Below are 17,170 nucleotides of genomic sequence, written 5' to 3'. Positions count from 1 at the left end.
TTTAAGGTGCTAGTGTTCAGCTTATCATAATTAATATTTTACCAGATATAACAAAATGCAGCAATAGTTTAACGAAATTGACGAAACATTTAACACAATTTACAAAAAGATTTTTGTCGATTCATTTTGTTTTGATTCAACAGAGGGGTGTGATACAGTCACAGAAAGAATTTGTTGTTTGGGAAGTATTATCTACACATGGAACATTTTACGGCGCGTAATACGACAGGAAGAAGTGGATTTTGGACACAGACATGACGGCAACTCTTCATGACTTATTTGATCAAATTATCCATTCTGAGAGAAAGGCACGGGAAAAGAAGAATTATTTACAAGAAGGTACCACCATAGACATTCAAAGAAGACAATGAATAACATCGGGAAACATTTCCCTGAAATTTAGTACCTGTCAACTATCCTGAAATCAGTTTACGAAAATCAGGCAAAGCCGGGGATAACATTATTACTTTCTGAATGTCAGTAAAGTCTGCAGTGTTGTGTTGACATAATTATTTGAAATGGCGATAGGAATTTGGAGAGGTTGCAAATATATTTGTCATACAATGACTACGTCTAGCAGATGGATAATATGGAAGACCATTTAGGCATTTGCAGGAAGCACCCGACCCCGCCCATGCACCCTCCCCTCCCCAGAATTTTTCAAAAATTAAATGCTCTTAATTCCATTTCCTGCATTTTATGACCGTTTATGTCAGATTTTATTTGTAAGTTCTGTCCAACGAACAAATGAACAGAACTCGAAAACTGTGTTATTTCATGTTGGAACTTGCTATGTAGATCTAGATCAGCCTAGTGGAAAACTGGTGCCTTTTAATAATTTGGCATTATTTAAATATATTTTCATGACTAGAAGTTGGACTTGACTGAAAATGAGGGTAGTGTTCGTTTTGAGAGCAGAACTCCAAAACCACTGAATATTTCTGGATGAAATAGTTCAGTCTAGTGTTGAACAGGTGCCTTTTGGTGATTTGGGATTTTGAAAAGTACTGACCAGGATTATTTCTTTATTCACTGAACTGAACTTCAGAAGGTATCCAATGGCAGTGAACACAAAGTGGGTATAAGTAGCCAAACTCCATTTCCAAATAGCACCAGACCAGGGGGATATGTCATCTCCTGATGACTCTTGGTAAACGCTGTAGTTGACAATATTCCCAAGATATAATATAATGCAATTTTCTATCCCACAAACAAACCTTCCACTCTGCTGTTGTTATTCTGTATATTATAGTGAAGTCGAAACTGTCCTCCTTGGAGGAAGGGTTGGAAGAGTCCAAAGATGAACACATGAGACTTAAAGGACAACTATTACTGAAGGTACCAGTGTAGACTAACGCTTAGTCTTTGAAAATATATAATTTTATTAGAAACAAACAACTCCATTGTGTTTATTCACAATGCTTTTGTCAGCTATGTAACAATGGTTCTACGGAAGATTAAGTCCATTTTGTGTTTGTATGCCCGTTTTACGCATCATTAAGACAAAAGTATATTCCTGTAAGATTTTATAACAATCCATGTATTAATACCTTTTATCTCTTAAATAGAAAAAAATACTGTATGCCCAGAAATGTAGCTAAGTATGTGAAGGAAGCTCTATTACTAAGGACAAAGACCTAATATCGTACTCTAACATTATTTTCATTACTTTTCAATGTAAATTTCCTCATTTGTGTGTTACTATGTATAACTGAAATGTACATGGGCCTATGACCTCCCATACATAAATAACACATAAGTCTACTCCATTTAAACTGCAAATGCGCCCCCTGAAGATGGAAATTTCAGAACCTGTGGAAAATCTAGCTTTGCTTCATTTAGGGTTGTAGCATTATAGGAATGGGAAACTAATATAGTTCAGGGACTGTGAGACAGACTATAAACAGTGCATCAGTGTCACATCCGCCAAATAAATCACAATCACCAAATAAATTTTGAGTTGCTTGTGTGCAAATACTGTAATTGTTGAAATATATATGTGTCTCCGAATTAATACAGCTGCTGACCCTTAGCCAAAAATGTGACTCAAAATCAATGCGACTCCCCCCCCACCCCATCCCTAGTGGAATGATACATATCCTTACCTTAACCCAATCAAACAGCAAATAGCACCGCTTATTAAGCAGTGAGTGAAGCATTTCCATAAAAACAATAAACAGTGTTTTCCTAAAAACAACACACAGTTTATATGTTTATTCTGTTGACTGGCTTCAGGAAGTTCAAAGGCAATAAAATAACTGAACCAACAACAGTTCACTGATTCGAGTAAGTGAGACACAAATGCGAAGTTTCATTAATGCATACAAAGACCACTCGCATTTTTTGCATTTATTTCAAGCTTGTGTTAATTACAAAATTTACAGTAGCCGAAATTGCGTAGTCCTTTCAGCTTGTGTGTTGATATTTCCTCACTTATCAAATGGTAGCAATCATTGGCAGATATCACTGCATTCCAGTTGTCTCTCAAAAACTGAACTTAGAAAATGATGTTGTCGGTGTGGAAGTGAGGATCATGTGATGATTAAGAAAGAACTTCCAAATGGCTACCAAACAGTGAACTGTGCAAAAAAAGTCCACAATAATTTGTTGTTTTCCAGTTTAGAGATTGGCTACTAAGCAGAGCTCCTGATAAGCTGCTTATTTGTGTAAATATGCAGGGTAAATTACCATTACCCAATTAATTTTGTGTTGTATGTGTACAAATACACATAATTATTTTTACCAAAAAAAACTATCCATAAGAATTATTAATTATGAGTAAATATTCAACATGCTCAATGGCTGGATTGTGGGTCCGAATCCTGGTTCGCCCCAATTATGTTTCTAGGTTTGTCAGCACCATACCCGTGCTCGTGGGTTTCACCGAAGTGGTAAACGTCTGAGACCTGCATCACTTGGGGCTTTCCTCCCACATTAAGCTGACACGCCATGATATAACTAGAATACTGTTAAAAGTGGCGTTAAACCCAACTCACTCACTCACTCACTCACTCACTCACTCACTCACTCACTCACTCACTCACCCACTCACCCACCCACCCACCCACCCACCCACTCACTCACTCACTCACTCACTGGAAAAAGAATCTGGAGCACTAAGCAATACTGAGCACACTTCAGAGTCCAGGTTTGAAATTTAATTTATATTTTCATCTAAAGCCTACCATAATATTCTGCTACAGATACCTATCTAATGGTAAAAGTGGTAGTTCATATGGAGATGTCACAAGTTCTTCCTAATTGTGGACTCTGATAGTTTTAGTGAGTGAGTGAGTCATTTAACGCCGCATTCAACAGTATTCCAGTCATATCACAGCGTGTCAGCTTCATGTGGGAGGAAAGCCCCAAGTGATGCAGGTCTTAGATGTTTACCACTTCGGTGAAACCCACGAGCACAGGTATGGTGCTGACAAACCTGAAACATAATCAGAGATTTGAAGCCACAACCATAAGTTTCTGGCGTGCCCAAGGGACGCAACTCTGCACAGTAAATTGGACGACTGGGCCACACGTACCCCTATGATAGCTTTAACCTTGCTGTCACAATAGTCTTTTGAATGTGTATAAATATATATGTGCAAGCATGTTACTTCCCTGAGATTTGCCTGGCACGACGTACGTAGGTGCAGCACTGGAAGCAGGAGGAGCTGAAGCGGTCGTTCCTCACGTCGAGGCAGGCCATCTTGTTAGAGCAGAGGCAGGCCCTGGAGGCGGAGAGTGACCATGTCAGGGCACAGTTGGTAGGTTACTGAGCCTGTCAGATCTCCAGATAACTTTTTGAGCAATTGAGTTTTTCCTCGCAGGTTTCCAGGGTTAGAAACTAAAAGTTTTTGTCCACTAGTCCTATTATAATAACATATAGCAAAACCCTTTAAAAGGGCCAATTTCTACTAGTCCTTAGGATACCTTTACTATTGGGCAGTTTGGTAAGGTCTACAGGACTAGTGCAAATTTCTAACGCTGGTTTCTATTTTAATGGGGTTATAGCATTTTTCATTTGGTAACCAATATTTTTTCACTCATCTATTCATCACTCTATTGGGTTTTCCTAAAATGAGTAAACATTCTAAGATTTCAAAAAATGAAATAATGTTTTTGTTTTAGAAGAAGGCCTCTTTCAACTGTATATCAATGTATCAAGTAGGCCAGTACCCTTTATACTGCAGGATAGAATTACTGTATTAATGTTGTGGTATTTGGATTGCATTGAAACTTACAGGTGCTGACAATAATTGCAAAAAAATCCACCATGTTTGAAAATGTTCTGTTTAGTAACTGGGACCGTGCCAACTGTGTTATTTTATTCAGGAGGTTAACCATCTGATTCATTTACTCTTAACCCTTGAAGATCTGGAGTAGAAAAGGTCTTCAGCAGCCCATGCTTGCCATAAAAGGCGACTATGCTTGTCGTAAGAGGCGACTAACGGGATCAGGTGGTCAGGCTCACTGACTTGATTGAAGCATTTCATCGATACCCAATTGCGTTGATCGATGCTCATGATATCAGTCACTGGATTGTCTGGTCCAGACTCGATTATTTACAGACCGCCGTCATATAGCTGGAATATTGCTGAGTGCGGCGTTAAACAACAAACCAACCAACCAACTCAAAAACTGAATTTAGAAAATGACGTTCATCATGACCATCACTCTATCCCAGACGGCCCTACCCCCAACCCATCCCACACCACCCTAGGCGAGGCCAGCCCATCCTACACCCTAACCCAACCCAACCCAGCCCAGACCACCCTATCCCACACCATGACTCTATCCCAGACCACCCTTCCCCCAACCCATCCCACACCACCCTAGGCCAGCCCATCCTACACCACCCTAGCCCCTGCCCATCCCACACCACCCTAGCCCCTGCCCATCCTACACCACCCTAGCCCACCCCTTCCAACACCCTAGCCCAACCACCCTAGCCCACCCCTTCCAACACCCTAGCCCACACCACCCTAGCCCAGCCCATCCAACACCCTAGCCGAGCCCAGCCCACACCACCGCAGCCCATCCAACACCACCCTAGCCCAGCCCATCCAACACCACCCTAGCCCAGCCCATCCAACACCCTAGCCGAGCCCAGCCCACACCACCGCAGCCCATCCAACACCACCCTAGCCCAGCCCATCCAACACCACCCTAGCCCAGCCCATCCTACACCACCCTAGCCCCAGCCCATCCTACACAACCCTAGCCCAGCCCATCCTACACCACCCTAGCCCAGCCCATCCAACACCTTCCTAGCCCAGCCCATCCTACACCACCCTAGCCCCAGCCCATCCTACACCACCCTAGCCCCAGCCCATCCTACACCACCCTAGCCCAGCCCATCCTACACAACCCTAGCCCAGCCCATCCTACACCACCCTAGCCCCAGCCCAGCCCACACCACCCTAGCCCAGCCCACAACACCCTAGCCGAGCCCAGCCCACACCCTAGCCGAGCCCAGCCCACACCACCGCAGCCCATCCAACACTACCCTAGCCCAGCCCATCCAACACCCTAGCCGAGCCCAGCCCACACCACCGCAGCCCATCCAACACCACCCTAGCCCAGCCCATCCTACACCACCCTAGCCCCAGCCCAGCCCACACCACCCTAGCCCAGCCCACAACACCCTAGCCCAGCCCATCCAACACCCTAGCCGAGCCCAGCCCACACCACCGCAGCCCATCCAACACCACCCTAGCCCAGCCCATCCAACACCACCCTAGCCCAGCCCATCCTACACCACCCTAGCCCCAGCCCATCCTACACCACCCTAGCCCAGCCCATCCAACACCACCCTAGCCCAGCCCATCCTACACCACCCTAGCCCCAGCCCAGCCCACACCACCCTAGCCCAGCCCATCCTACACCACCCTAGCCCCAGCCCATCCTACACCACCCTAGCCCCAGCCCAGCCCACACCACTCTAGCCCCAGCCCAGCCCACACCACCCTAGCCCAGCCCATCCAACACCACCCTAGCCCACACCACCCTAGCCCATCCAAAACCCTAGCCGAGCCCATCCAACACCACCCTAGCCCACACCACCCTAGCCCGCCCCATCCAAAACCCTAGCCCAGCCCATCCCACACCACCGCAGCCCATCCCACACCACCCTAGCCGTCCATCCCACACCACCCTAGCCGTCCATCCAACACCACCCTATCTCACAACACCCGTTCCCACACCACCCGTTCCCAGCCCTTGCAACAAGACCCCACCCCTTTCATCAATGCCAAGTCTCTACTATTTACAGAAGGAGCTTCAGACTGAGCTGCTGAATGCTATGTCTGAGTTCAGCACAGAAGCAAGTTTGTTCAGCGAGGACTACGACCTGCTCAGCTCAGGGTCAGCCAGAAGGGAGAAGGAAGCTCGGGCACGAGCTGAACAGCTAGAGGAACCGGTGCACAAACTCACTAAAGGTGGGGAAAGAATAAGAAAGTAAGAAAGCATTGAGATAAACTGTTCGTGTTTACTTCAATATGTCAGGACAGTAAAGACTCCCTAACAACCATGTAATGAGAGAATTGAACATTTCGGACTGGTGGTAATAGCAAGTTAGTGATGCTTCCTGCTGTGTACATGACGACTGGTCACACCCATAATTGGGGCTTTCACCAAAATGGTTCACGTCATTGACCTGCGTCACTGTGGGTTTTCCTCTAGCATTAAGCTGACATGCCGTGATGTAACCGATATATATTGTTCAAACTGGCATGTAACTTAACTCACTCATTTACTGCCCCCTGCTTTGTTTGATGTATGGTATAAGGAGACCTTTTTCCTAATAGAGCTTCCGCATGTGGATTGCTAAAGCCTAGAAAAAGTTATCTAGTTTTACCTTTTTTCTGTGGTACTCAGAAAGAGAGAACACAAAGAGTCCAGATGAAAATTCTATTGCTATGGGCTAGAGCAATAAAACCATCATAAATATGGACTAGTACATGCATCCACACTCACATGCAGCGTTAGAAATTGGCACTAGTCCTATAGTCCTTGTCAAACTGCCCAATAGTAAAGGTACCATAAGGACTAGTAGAAATTTGCCATTTTTAAAGGTTTTGCTATATGTTATCATTATAAGGACTAGTGGGCTAAACCTGTTAGTTTCTATTGCTGACATGTGCTTGCACGTCACTATATAAGTGCAATAATCATGAACATAATGTTAATTTCACCTTATCTCCAACACCATGAACATAGTTGCAGGTTGTTTTTTTAAAAAAAGCTACCTATTACCCTATTGGCCATTGTAAATCATGAAGCTAGTATTAGAATCCCTAAATCTTTGTCTTTTAGACGTTAGGGCAAAGGATGCCTTGACGCTCATGAGTAATTGTATCAATGATGTGTATACTGTCCACTCAGAACTGGAAAAGTATGAGGTGAGAAAGTCTGCTGCCCAGACTCTGGAAGAGGAGCTACACCAGGCAAATCACATTTTGGAACAAACCAAAGTTCATTTGGCAGGTAGGTCCTTAATGAATATACAATGTATCCTTCTGGCTCAGGTTGTGTTTTGCCTGTAAAAATACCAAGTGACAAGAATTCTGACAAGGAAGCAAAAATTTGTCACACACAAAGTTATACTAGGAAGCACTTTCCTTGCATGCCTGCATAAACTTTTCACAACCGTTGTCTGAAAAACAGCTATCTGTGAATGTAAATTGGGAATGTTTTTCACACATCAGGCATATATACAACTGGTGAAAATGAGTGAACGAGTGAGTATGGTTTTTCGCCGCTTTTAGCAATATTCCAGCTATATCACGGTGGGGGACACCAGAAATGTACTTCACACATTGCACCCATGTCGGGAATCGAACCCGGGTCTTCGGCGTCACGAGCGAACGCTTTAACCACTAAGCTACCCGACCGCCCCAACTGGTGAAAAGCTTGCAACGTGACACTCAGTTTGAAATACAGAACATGTGTCCATCATGAAGATCCCATGAGGATCTGGGTAAGAACTGGTCATCAACAACCCATGCTTGTAAGAGGCAACTAACGGGATCCGCTGGTTGGGCTCACTGACTTGGTTGATGCATGTCATCGTATGCCATTTGTGTAGATCGATGCTGAGACATTATGTCAATCACTGAATTGTCTGGTCCAGACTCGATTATTTACAGACTGCTGTCATATAGCTACAATAGTGCTGAGAGCGGTGTTAAACAACAAACAAACCAACAAACAAAACGTCCCCTTTAAGAACATGTAGTGTTACCTTACCAATTTTTCAATCAGGTAATTGTGGTATTTTTGACATGGAATAAAATGAGATCAATGTCATTCCTAAATGTTTCCAAATGCTACCTTAATGTTCAGGATGTATGTGTGGCGCTTTGTGTTCTGCTAGGAGTAGATATGGTTTTGTTGACAGATTGAAGAATGTTACAACTCTTCCTTGTAGGGATTGAGCAAAAGATCAGTGCTGCCCAAGAGCTGGTTGAAGAACTGAAGACGGAGAAGTCACAAGTAGCAGGCCTTCCTTTGAACGGGGAGGAGTTTAAAGTGTATGTCGATGCAGGGTATCATATTGTAAATGTGACTTACCATACACAAAATTGTAATCTTAACTGAACATACACTGTATAAAAGTGTTCATGGCTGAAAGTCTGCAGGATTAATTAGACTTTCAAAATGTGGTTAGTGAGCCTTGGCAAGCTCCTAATACAGGATATTTACCAAAACTCATCTGGGATAACCTCTCTGTCACATTATGTGTTCCTGGAATGTGCACATTAATATATTATGTTGCAAGCTTGTCAGTTGGACAGTAACCAGATTAATATAGTTCCAACTGAAACATGGATTTTAGACAATAGCACAATATCCATATAGGCAAAGTTAAAGTATTTTTCAAAAGCTTTAAAAAAAAATCAGTCACCAGCATTCTACCGGTAGGTATCTGTCCGCTTGAGTAATTGCCCTTTATCAAAGGGAAGCTACTCTAGTGACACAGTGACAAAATGAAACAAAGTAAAATTTCAGTTTATTTCAAACAAACCCAACCAGCCTGAGAGTGTCTACAAGCGCAGGTATGGAACTTGATATGCCAAGTGTCCTTGCTAAATTGCTTCCTTCATGTGTCCATGGTTACCTGCACTTGTAAAAGGCCTCAGTTGGCTGCTCATTGTGGTATCTTGGAATATTATTTTGATGACGATTATCACAGTGATTTGTCTAGACCCCCCAGGTCGATTTTGATTCGATTGCTGATAAACAAGGGCAATACACTGTAAACAGAGTACTTAACCTCTGTAAATGACTTCCGTAAATGACACCAAAATATAACATTTTTTATCCTGCCATGAAAACTATCCGTTATGTGAAAAATGTTTATGTCTTTTTAACCCCTGATCATTTAGCAAAGTGGTAAACATCTAAGACCTGCATCACTTTGAGCTTTCTTCCCACATCAAGCTGACACACCGTAGTATAGCTGGAATACTGTTCAAAACTTCATTAAACCCATCTCTTTCAGTCTTTCAGTCACTCTTGATAAAAAATCTGAAACGTATTTGAACATAAAGATGAAACAGACCTAGGATGTATGTCATTTCTTGTATTTTGGTTCAAGATAATACAGCGAGCAGTGTTCTTTGGACTGAATACATTAAGTTTGTTCTGTAACAATTGTATTCACAATGAGAAAAGTAAGACTAAAACGTTCAGTAGTCAAACTCATGTGGGAAGAAGCTCAACATGACTTTCTTCCTCTGCCATTTATGGCCTGCACCCAACACTACTTGTTGTGCGACATACTTCCTGCAGTGATCGCTAAGATTCATCTTCCTGGGCTGGCAATCAAAGTGTCAATGAAGATTTAATAAATCATCAGATGCGAGTAGTGAGATTTTGTTTGATTTAACACAGTGGAGAATTTCTGTTACATGATGGCTTGGGAGCTTAATGTGGGAGGAAAATCAGAAGTTATGTTTACACCGTTGGTGAAACCCATGAGAAAGGGTATGCAGGGTTAGAAACTAACAGTTTTAGTCCACTAGTCCTTATAATGATAACATACAGCAAAACCCTTAAAATTGGCCAATTTCTACTAGTCCTTAGAATACCTTTACTATTGGGCAGTTTGGTAAGGACTATAGGACTAGTGCCAATTTCTAACGCTGGGTATGGTGCTGATTTACCTGGAGACCGAATCATGGATTTGAACCTATGGACCCTATGGCTGGAAGTCAAACTCATGATCATAAAAGATGCAAGCTGGGTATGCAACTCTACACATACCCAGCTTGGTCTACTGGGACACCTCTGTCCCAATAAAATCTTGAAGGAATAAATATGAAGAAGAGAAAAAATAAGGGTCTATGCCTAGTCCCCCCTGGCCTACTACCCCTCTGGCCTCTTTCCCCCGGGTCATTAGGCCGGGGAAGGGAAATAGGCCTCATGCCAAACAGTAAAAAATCTGTAAAAACTGTGATGATATGTATAAATTGGTGGTAGGGTCATATGACAATACACGTTATGATACAACTACAGTGTTTGGAAATATAATTCAAAGTAAAGAGGTTATTGCCTGAAAATACTGAAGTTTCACATTCAGCCATGATGTGATATTTGACAAGAGGTACAGGTGGGCGGGGCATGGGTGAACCAATCATATTCGCTGTCCTTTGTTGTGCCACCTCACCTCACCTCACCTCACCTCACCTCACCTTGTCTCACCAATCATCAGGTTGCAACATGCTCTTTCCAGAATACACCAAGAACTGGAGGGATTACAATCTACGCAACTCGAGGCAAAGTGCATGTCACTCCAGACAGAACTGAGCGGCCTGCAACAGCAGCTGAGACTGAAGGCAGTGCAACAACAACAGCAACAACAGACACAGCATGAGCAACAGCGATGTCAGCAACATTATAATTATACATACAAGCCACAGGTAAACAATTGCATATCTGCCCCGTAGGGATTCCAGGTTACAGTAGGTCCCCAACTCATGCTGGACTTATGAAGTGATCAGATGGATCAGGTGGTCAGGTGACCTGGCTGATCACATGTCATCGTACCCCGACGACGTGGATCATTGCTCACAATATGAATTACTTTTGTTTGTTTGTTTGTTTGTGTTTTTGAGTGTTTGTTTGTTAACACCGCACTCAGAAATATTCCAGCTATATGATGATGGTCTGTCAATCATCAAGTCTGGACCAGACAGTCCAGTGATTGACATCTTGAGTATCTTCACAATTGGAATCAATGACATGTATCAACCAAGTCAGCAAGCCTGACCACCTGATCCCATTAGTCGCCCCCTACGACATGCATAGTCGCCTTTTACGGGAAGCATGGGTTTCTGAAGACCTATTCTACCCCGGATCTTCATGTTTCAGTATCATTACTGGATTGTCTGGTCCAGAGTCCACACTCGATTGTTTACGGGCTGTTGTTATAGCTGGAATGTTGCTGAGTGTGACGTTAAACAACAAACACACAAGTGTACCTATCCTGTGGGGATTTTTGTTCGAATTTGTCACTAGCTTGTCAACTCCACCTCCCTGTTAATGAACAGAATCTGAATCTATGTGAGGTAGTCCCCTATGTTGGAACCATAGACATGGGCAAGTATTCACTTAATATCATATTTGGTGTCTGATGTTATTGAAATTGCAATACAACACCTCAAACAGTGTCTTGTGTGAGTTTTAGGTAACAATCGTGAATCACTCAACGCATATTACGTAAGTAAATTGGCGTCTAAAACTTTTCTTGTTAGCGAAATAATAAGTAAGATTAGTAAGTGAGTAAGTAAACATATTGTTTGTGTACACCAAAAAGAAATAAAATCATAAAAAAAATTTAAAAAAAATTTTTTTTTGCTATTCAATCTTGAAATATAGGCATTACAGCAAAAGAACTACCACCTGATTTAGAATTTAACTATTTTTTGAACGATTTATTTAACTTTTTATTGGGACACCATTACTTAAATTATAATTGATATGTTGCACTTAATATGAAATACACTACTGACGTACATGGCATGAGAGTTTCTAGAAGCACACCATGAAGGAGTGAGTGAGTATAGTTTTACGCCGCTTCCAGCAATATCACAGCAGGGGACTTCAATAATGGCTTCACACATTGTACCCATGTACTGACGTGACGAGCGAATGCTTTAAACACTAGGCTACCCCAACACCCATACCATGAAGAAAGATAGGTACATATAACATAGGTGCAGTTGAAGCATAGTGATCACCTGGTGTCATCACTATTTGATAGTGATTCATAAACAAATGCTCTTGATGTTATCGGAATTGTAAATCAACGCTGCTTTTGGCAGAGATTTCTTATGATTATGGAAAGGGTTTTGTCGCTTGTATTTACAGAATGGCACTGTGTATTTAAGAAGTTACTTCAATATTATTTGCATTTATGGAAGTATAATCATAAAAACTGGTGTGCACTAATACGCATGTTTGAGGAGACCCGTGATACAGGGTAGAATAGGTCTTCAGCAACCCATGCTTGCCATAAAAGGCGACTATGCTTGTTGTAAGAGGCAACTAACAGGATCAGGTGGTCAGGCTCGCTGACTTGGTTGATGCATGTCATCATATCCCAAATGTGTGGATCGATGCTCATGATGTCAATCACTGGATTGTCTGGTCCAGACTCGATTATTTACAGACTGCCGTCATATAGCTGGAATATTGCTGAGTGTGGCGTTAAACAACAAACAAACAAAGCAAACAAACATGTTTGAGGACTATTGTTGGTTTTATTGTTTTTCACATTCCAGCCACAAGACACCATTCCTCCAAGCTGCACAAGCAACCGACTTTGTGTTTCCAACTTTTCTCACATTGTTAAAGAGGTGAGATGTATTAAAACATGAGAAACATTTTTTTATATTTACAGAAAATTCGATGTTTAGAAGGTAAACCTGTATGAGTATCGCATATCGGATTGGTCTGTTCACATATATTTCACATATATATATCTTCAGACCATTTGTTTTTCATCTTCAGAAACAAAACAACATTTTGTCGTCAGTTTTCAGCAGGCTAAACTGAGAAGATAAAACGTTTGAAATCTGCAAACTTTTGTTAAAAAACAGAAATATTGATTATGTCCCTTGTGATCATATGTGATCCTATGTGAACATGCTCCTCACAGCGATAGGCCGTTCGCGGAGCTCCCTATACTATCAATTCCACCAGTCAAAACTCCCCACTGTGATAGGTGGCCACAATCATGCTTGGAGTTGAACTCGCAACCGAATGACCGTTATGTTTACAAACAAGTGACGAGTGTCGTGACACCGAATACTCTTATTGCTGCTAAATAACTTTCTTTCTTTGTAAATTTGAATTCCTGTTTTATTAAAACTATCAGGTAATTGATATAGTAAGAATGTAAGGGAGAAGTTGTTTGATTTCCGTTAGGATTTCCGTTAGTCTGCAATCTCGAACCAATCTGATTATACAAACAACAAAGTAAATTCACCTAGAAAACATGGTCAGTCGTAAACCTTTTCAAAATGAAATATGATGGCATTCCCAAAGACATAAACACAAAGTATGAACGTTACTATATTTGGGCTTAGAGGGCAAATTTCAAGATTCTTGTAATGGCCGCGCCCACAGTGCTGTACTGACAGTGAAATGAAGGTATCACGCGCTGGGAAGGAGCTTGCCTATGTGAACAGTACTCACCAAGGTCTAAAGGTTCAAAGTTCAATAACTCAGGACAGATCATCTCTAATTCAAGTTTGCGAGCTGGTTATTCTCTAATTAGCCAATATCATATGTTTAATAAGTTGAGGTTTTACTCAGTGAGAAATGAAGGAATATATCCCATGGGCGCACAAGTGGAAGTCAAAATAAAATCTATTTTATGGTCTCTGGTATAGTATATGTTTGTTTTTTGGTGGTTTAACACCACATTTCTAAATATTCCAACTATATGACAATGGCCCATGAAAATTATCAAGTCTGGACCAGACAATTCAGTGATTGATATTAATAATTATGAGAAAACGTTGGGATATGAGGACTAGTAATCAGCAAAGTCACCAAGTCTGACCACCCAATCCATTACATCGCCTCTTACACACAGCACATGTTGTTTGGGGACCCATTCTAACCTGGAATCCCCACAGGGCTTGTATCCAGAGAAATCAGCAGCAATAGAGATATTATATCTCAACTGGAAATCTCATATTCCTGGGGAGTAACTGATCACACTGGTAAATAGACATGGGCGCCATTGTACAAAGCGATCTTAGCGCTAAGGTGATCGTAACTCCCATACCTTAACATAGACTTGTGACAGTCGTAGTGCTAAAGTAGTTTTGTGCAACGGCGCCCTGGTAAGATAAGACCTATTTGTTTTCTTTAACATTGATTAAGGCCAACGAGCACCCTAATTTTTTAAAAGGAAACAAAAAATAAAATGCTGTGATTGAATTTATTAACTATTTCTTTTTGTGTTTTTCAAAATATAATTTTTCAAGGTTTTAGGAAAAATATTTGTTTCCTCTGCTTTTTAGCAAATTTACCAAGAAACCTGTTCAAAATATAATTGCTTAGCCAAAAAAGTATTTAAAAAAAGATTTTTTCAAAAACAGACCAGCCAGCCCCCAGGGAGGATCGAACTCCCGACCCCTGGTTTACAAGACCAGTGCTCTAACCACTGAGCTATGGAGGCTTACATGTTGCCACTGAGCAAATTAATGGTTGATATGACTGACCTACTTTCCCAGCTGGGAGAGCTATTTATAGATTGCTGCACAGCCTGCCTAGCAAGGCCCTAGCTGTATGTGGAGGCTGTTCAGATTGGGTTGTTTTGACCCAAGCTTGAGAGAGCTAATATGATGAAGCTCAAGGTTACTATTTTTAATGAATTTTAATGGATCCATTACAGGGTTGTAGTTATATGATGGTGTGTGGAAATATACAGCTGTAGATAGTTTATTTACTGTATCACTAGAACTCTATAAGGAATACTGTTTCAATATCTGGTTTGCAGTTACAGGTACTTTCACATGATTTTCCTAACAAGAATAACCACGTCTGAGAACAACAGCATGCCATCACTGGGGTTTATAACAGGACCCAACAGGCTTATTCCTTCGATCCTTTTTAACACCTGTCATTATGCCATGCATAGACTTGTCACTCTATGCATTGCATGACTGACATAGAGATCTAGAGTCTATGAAATGAATCATTACCCATAAATTTGTTAATATAGCTTATTAATATTTGTCAGAAAGATCATCATCATCATCATCATCATTATTATTACAGCCAGTTAATTGTATCTTTAAATGGCTGATCTTGCTTGACAAAACTGGGCATGATAAATACACTCAACTGATATTCAGGCCATATGTTTACCAATATGGTAAAGAAACATTTGAGAGGGTTTAAATGGTGTTCAGATATGAAGAAAAGAAAAGTTTTCTATTATTGATAACTTTATAATCATATTTAAGGGTTAGAAATAACAGGTTTTTTCCACTAGTCTTTTTAATGATAACATATAGCAAAACCCTTAAAATGGGCCAATTTCTACTAGTCCTTAGGATACCTTTACTATTGGGCAGTTTGGTAAGGACTTCAGGACTAGTGCCAATTTCTAACGCTGTATTTATGACTTTGTGATAAACATAACAAATAATTTATTTTGAAAATGCCTTTTCAATCAAATAAAATTTCCCTTGTTTTCCTCTAAATATATAAAATATCAAGAATTAGTAAGGGGTCGAAATATTCATAACGGTACATTTTTTTTGTACTTGTGCAAAATTTAGTGTAGACATGTTCATAACCAACTTAGTCTGATACTTACTGCCTATGTGACTTGCGTAGGAACACCTGTTGAGCACAGTCCCTTATATAAGTGTCCTATCAGCAGTAGTAACATCAAGTACAACAATATTACACTTGTATCTTGTGAATTAGTCATGTATATATTTCTCCTCCAGAATGAAGTCAGTGTTGAGTTGAAGGAGGAGGATTTTGATGATGACATGACCTTGCCTGACCTGGACACAAATACCCCTTCCGCTGACGATGTTTGCAGATCCAAGGGCGAGGTCGGACACCAGAGAAGATCAATCTTCAGACCCAGAAGAATTTGACGACTTCTCAAGCATTACTGACTCTAATAATGATATTAACCTCAAACCCAACTCTAGTCAGCATTTTTCTTTAATCTCATTATAATTAACATCTTTTAATGATACCAAGTAGACCATGGTACAAAAAAATATTTTTATCTTACCCAAAAGTGCCTTGTTTCATTGATGCTAAGAAGACATGAATACTATTTGTTGAAATGCTTGTTTGATGAGATTTTAATGGATAGCTGCAGAATTTTGGATTGGTCATCAAAGCAACATTTATTGCCTCCCTTAGGCATACCAGGATCCTATGATTGTGTGTTTAAATCCCAGATTCACCTTTGATCCTTGGTTTGTCAGCACCATACCCGAGGTTCTCACCAATGTAGCAAACATGTCAGATGTGAACACTCCAGGCTTTCTTCCCATTTCAAGGTGATACACAGTGATGAAACACAGTGATGAAAGCTGCATGAAGCCCATGGTCTCGATCACTCCTCAGCGCTCATTAGGCAGCCATGTTGGATTGGGTTTCAAGGCTGGGTGACTTGGTTGACAGAACAAAGCTTTGTCAGGAGAAGATAACTTGTGGTGCACTTTCAACTTTGTAACCTTATATTGCTTCCTGCTTGTGGCCAGATCATGATTACTGAGGACGGCTTATTCTACATCCTTGTGTTGTGGGCTGATAAGGCAGGGCAGGCAGATAGGTCATCTTAAGTAAATACACAAACCTTTCCTGCATCTTTCTTGTTTCAGATACCTTTGAATTGAATCATATTTTTAGCTATCAGAAACTAGAGGCTCATGGCAACTATGTGTGAACAAGCTGTCTGCCTAAAGCTGGCTTTGACAGGCCATCTGGTCTGACATTACACTGTTCTTTGTTCTTTGTCTCCCTTAGTCATGCCAGGATCCGCTGGTTGTGGGTTCAGGTCCTAGATCACCCTTATTTGGGTTTTACAGTATTTTTTCTGTAAAATCCTAACATTGAAATCAAACTTCGCACTGCACCATACCTATAGGTATAAAAAGTGTTCACCAAGTTTGAAACGAAT

The 17,170-nt window shown here is 41.2% G+C and overlaps 1 protein-coding gene and 1 non-coding gene across 2 annotated transcripts; one reads left to right on the top strand and one right to left on the bottom strand.

Moving 5' to 3' along the window:
• The first annotated feature begins 254 nt into the window (after positions 1-254).
• On the top strand, positions 255-16,186 carry LOC139453256 (coiled-coil domain-containing protein 172-like). Its single transcript, XM_071234881.1, has 9 exons — positions 255-339; positions 1,253-1,338; positions 3,645-3,761; positions 6,269-6,434; positions 7,381-7,482; positions 8,426-8,528; positions 10,733-10,919; positions 12,783-12,857; positions 15,975-16,186. The coding sequence occupies exons 1-9, from the start codon at positions 255-257 to the stop codon at positions 16,128-16,130; spliced, it is 1,077 nt and encodes a 358-aa protein (XP_071090982.1). The 3' UTR covers positions 16,131-16,186.
• On the bottom strand, positions 14,620-14,692 carry Trnat-ugu (transfer RNA threonine (anticodon UGU)). The gene has a single exon. It is a non-coding gene; the product is annotated as a tRNA-Thr (tRNA).
• Positions 16,187-17,170: the final 984 nt, after the last annotated feature.

The sequence above is a fragment of the Haliotis cracherodii genome, unplaced genomic scaffold, assembly GCF_022045235.1.
Source record: "Haliotis cracherodii isolate W230 unplaced genomic scaffold, xgHalCrac1.p SCAF_9, whole genome shotgun sequence".
Classification (NCBI taxonomy): domain Eukaryota; kingdom Metazoa; phylum Mollusca; class Gastropoda; order Lepetellida; family Haliotidae; genus Haliotis; species Haliotis cracherodii.
This window is presented reverse-complemented; position numbering and strand designations above follow the sequence as displayed.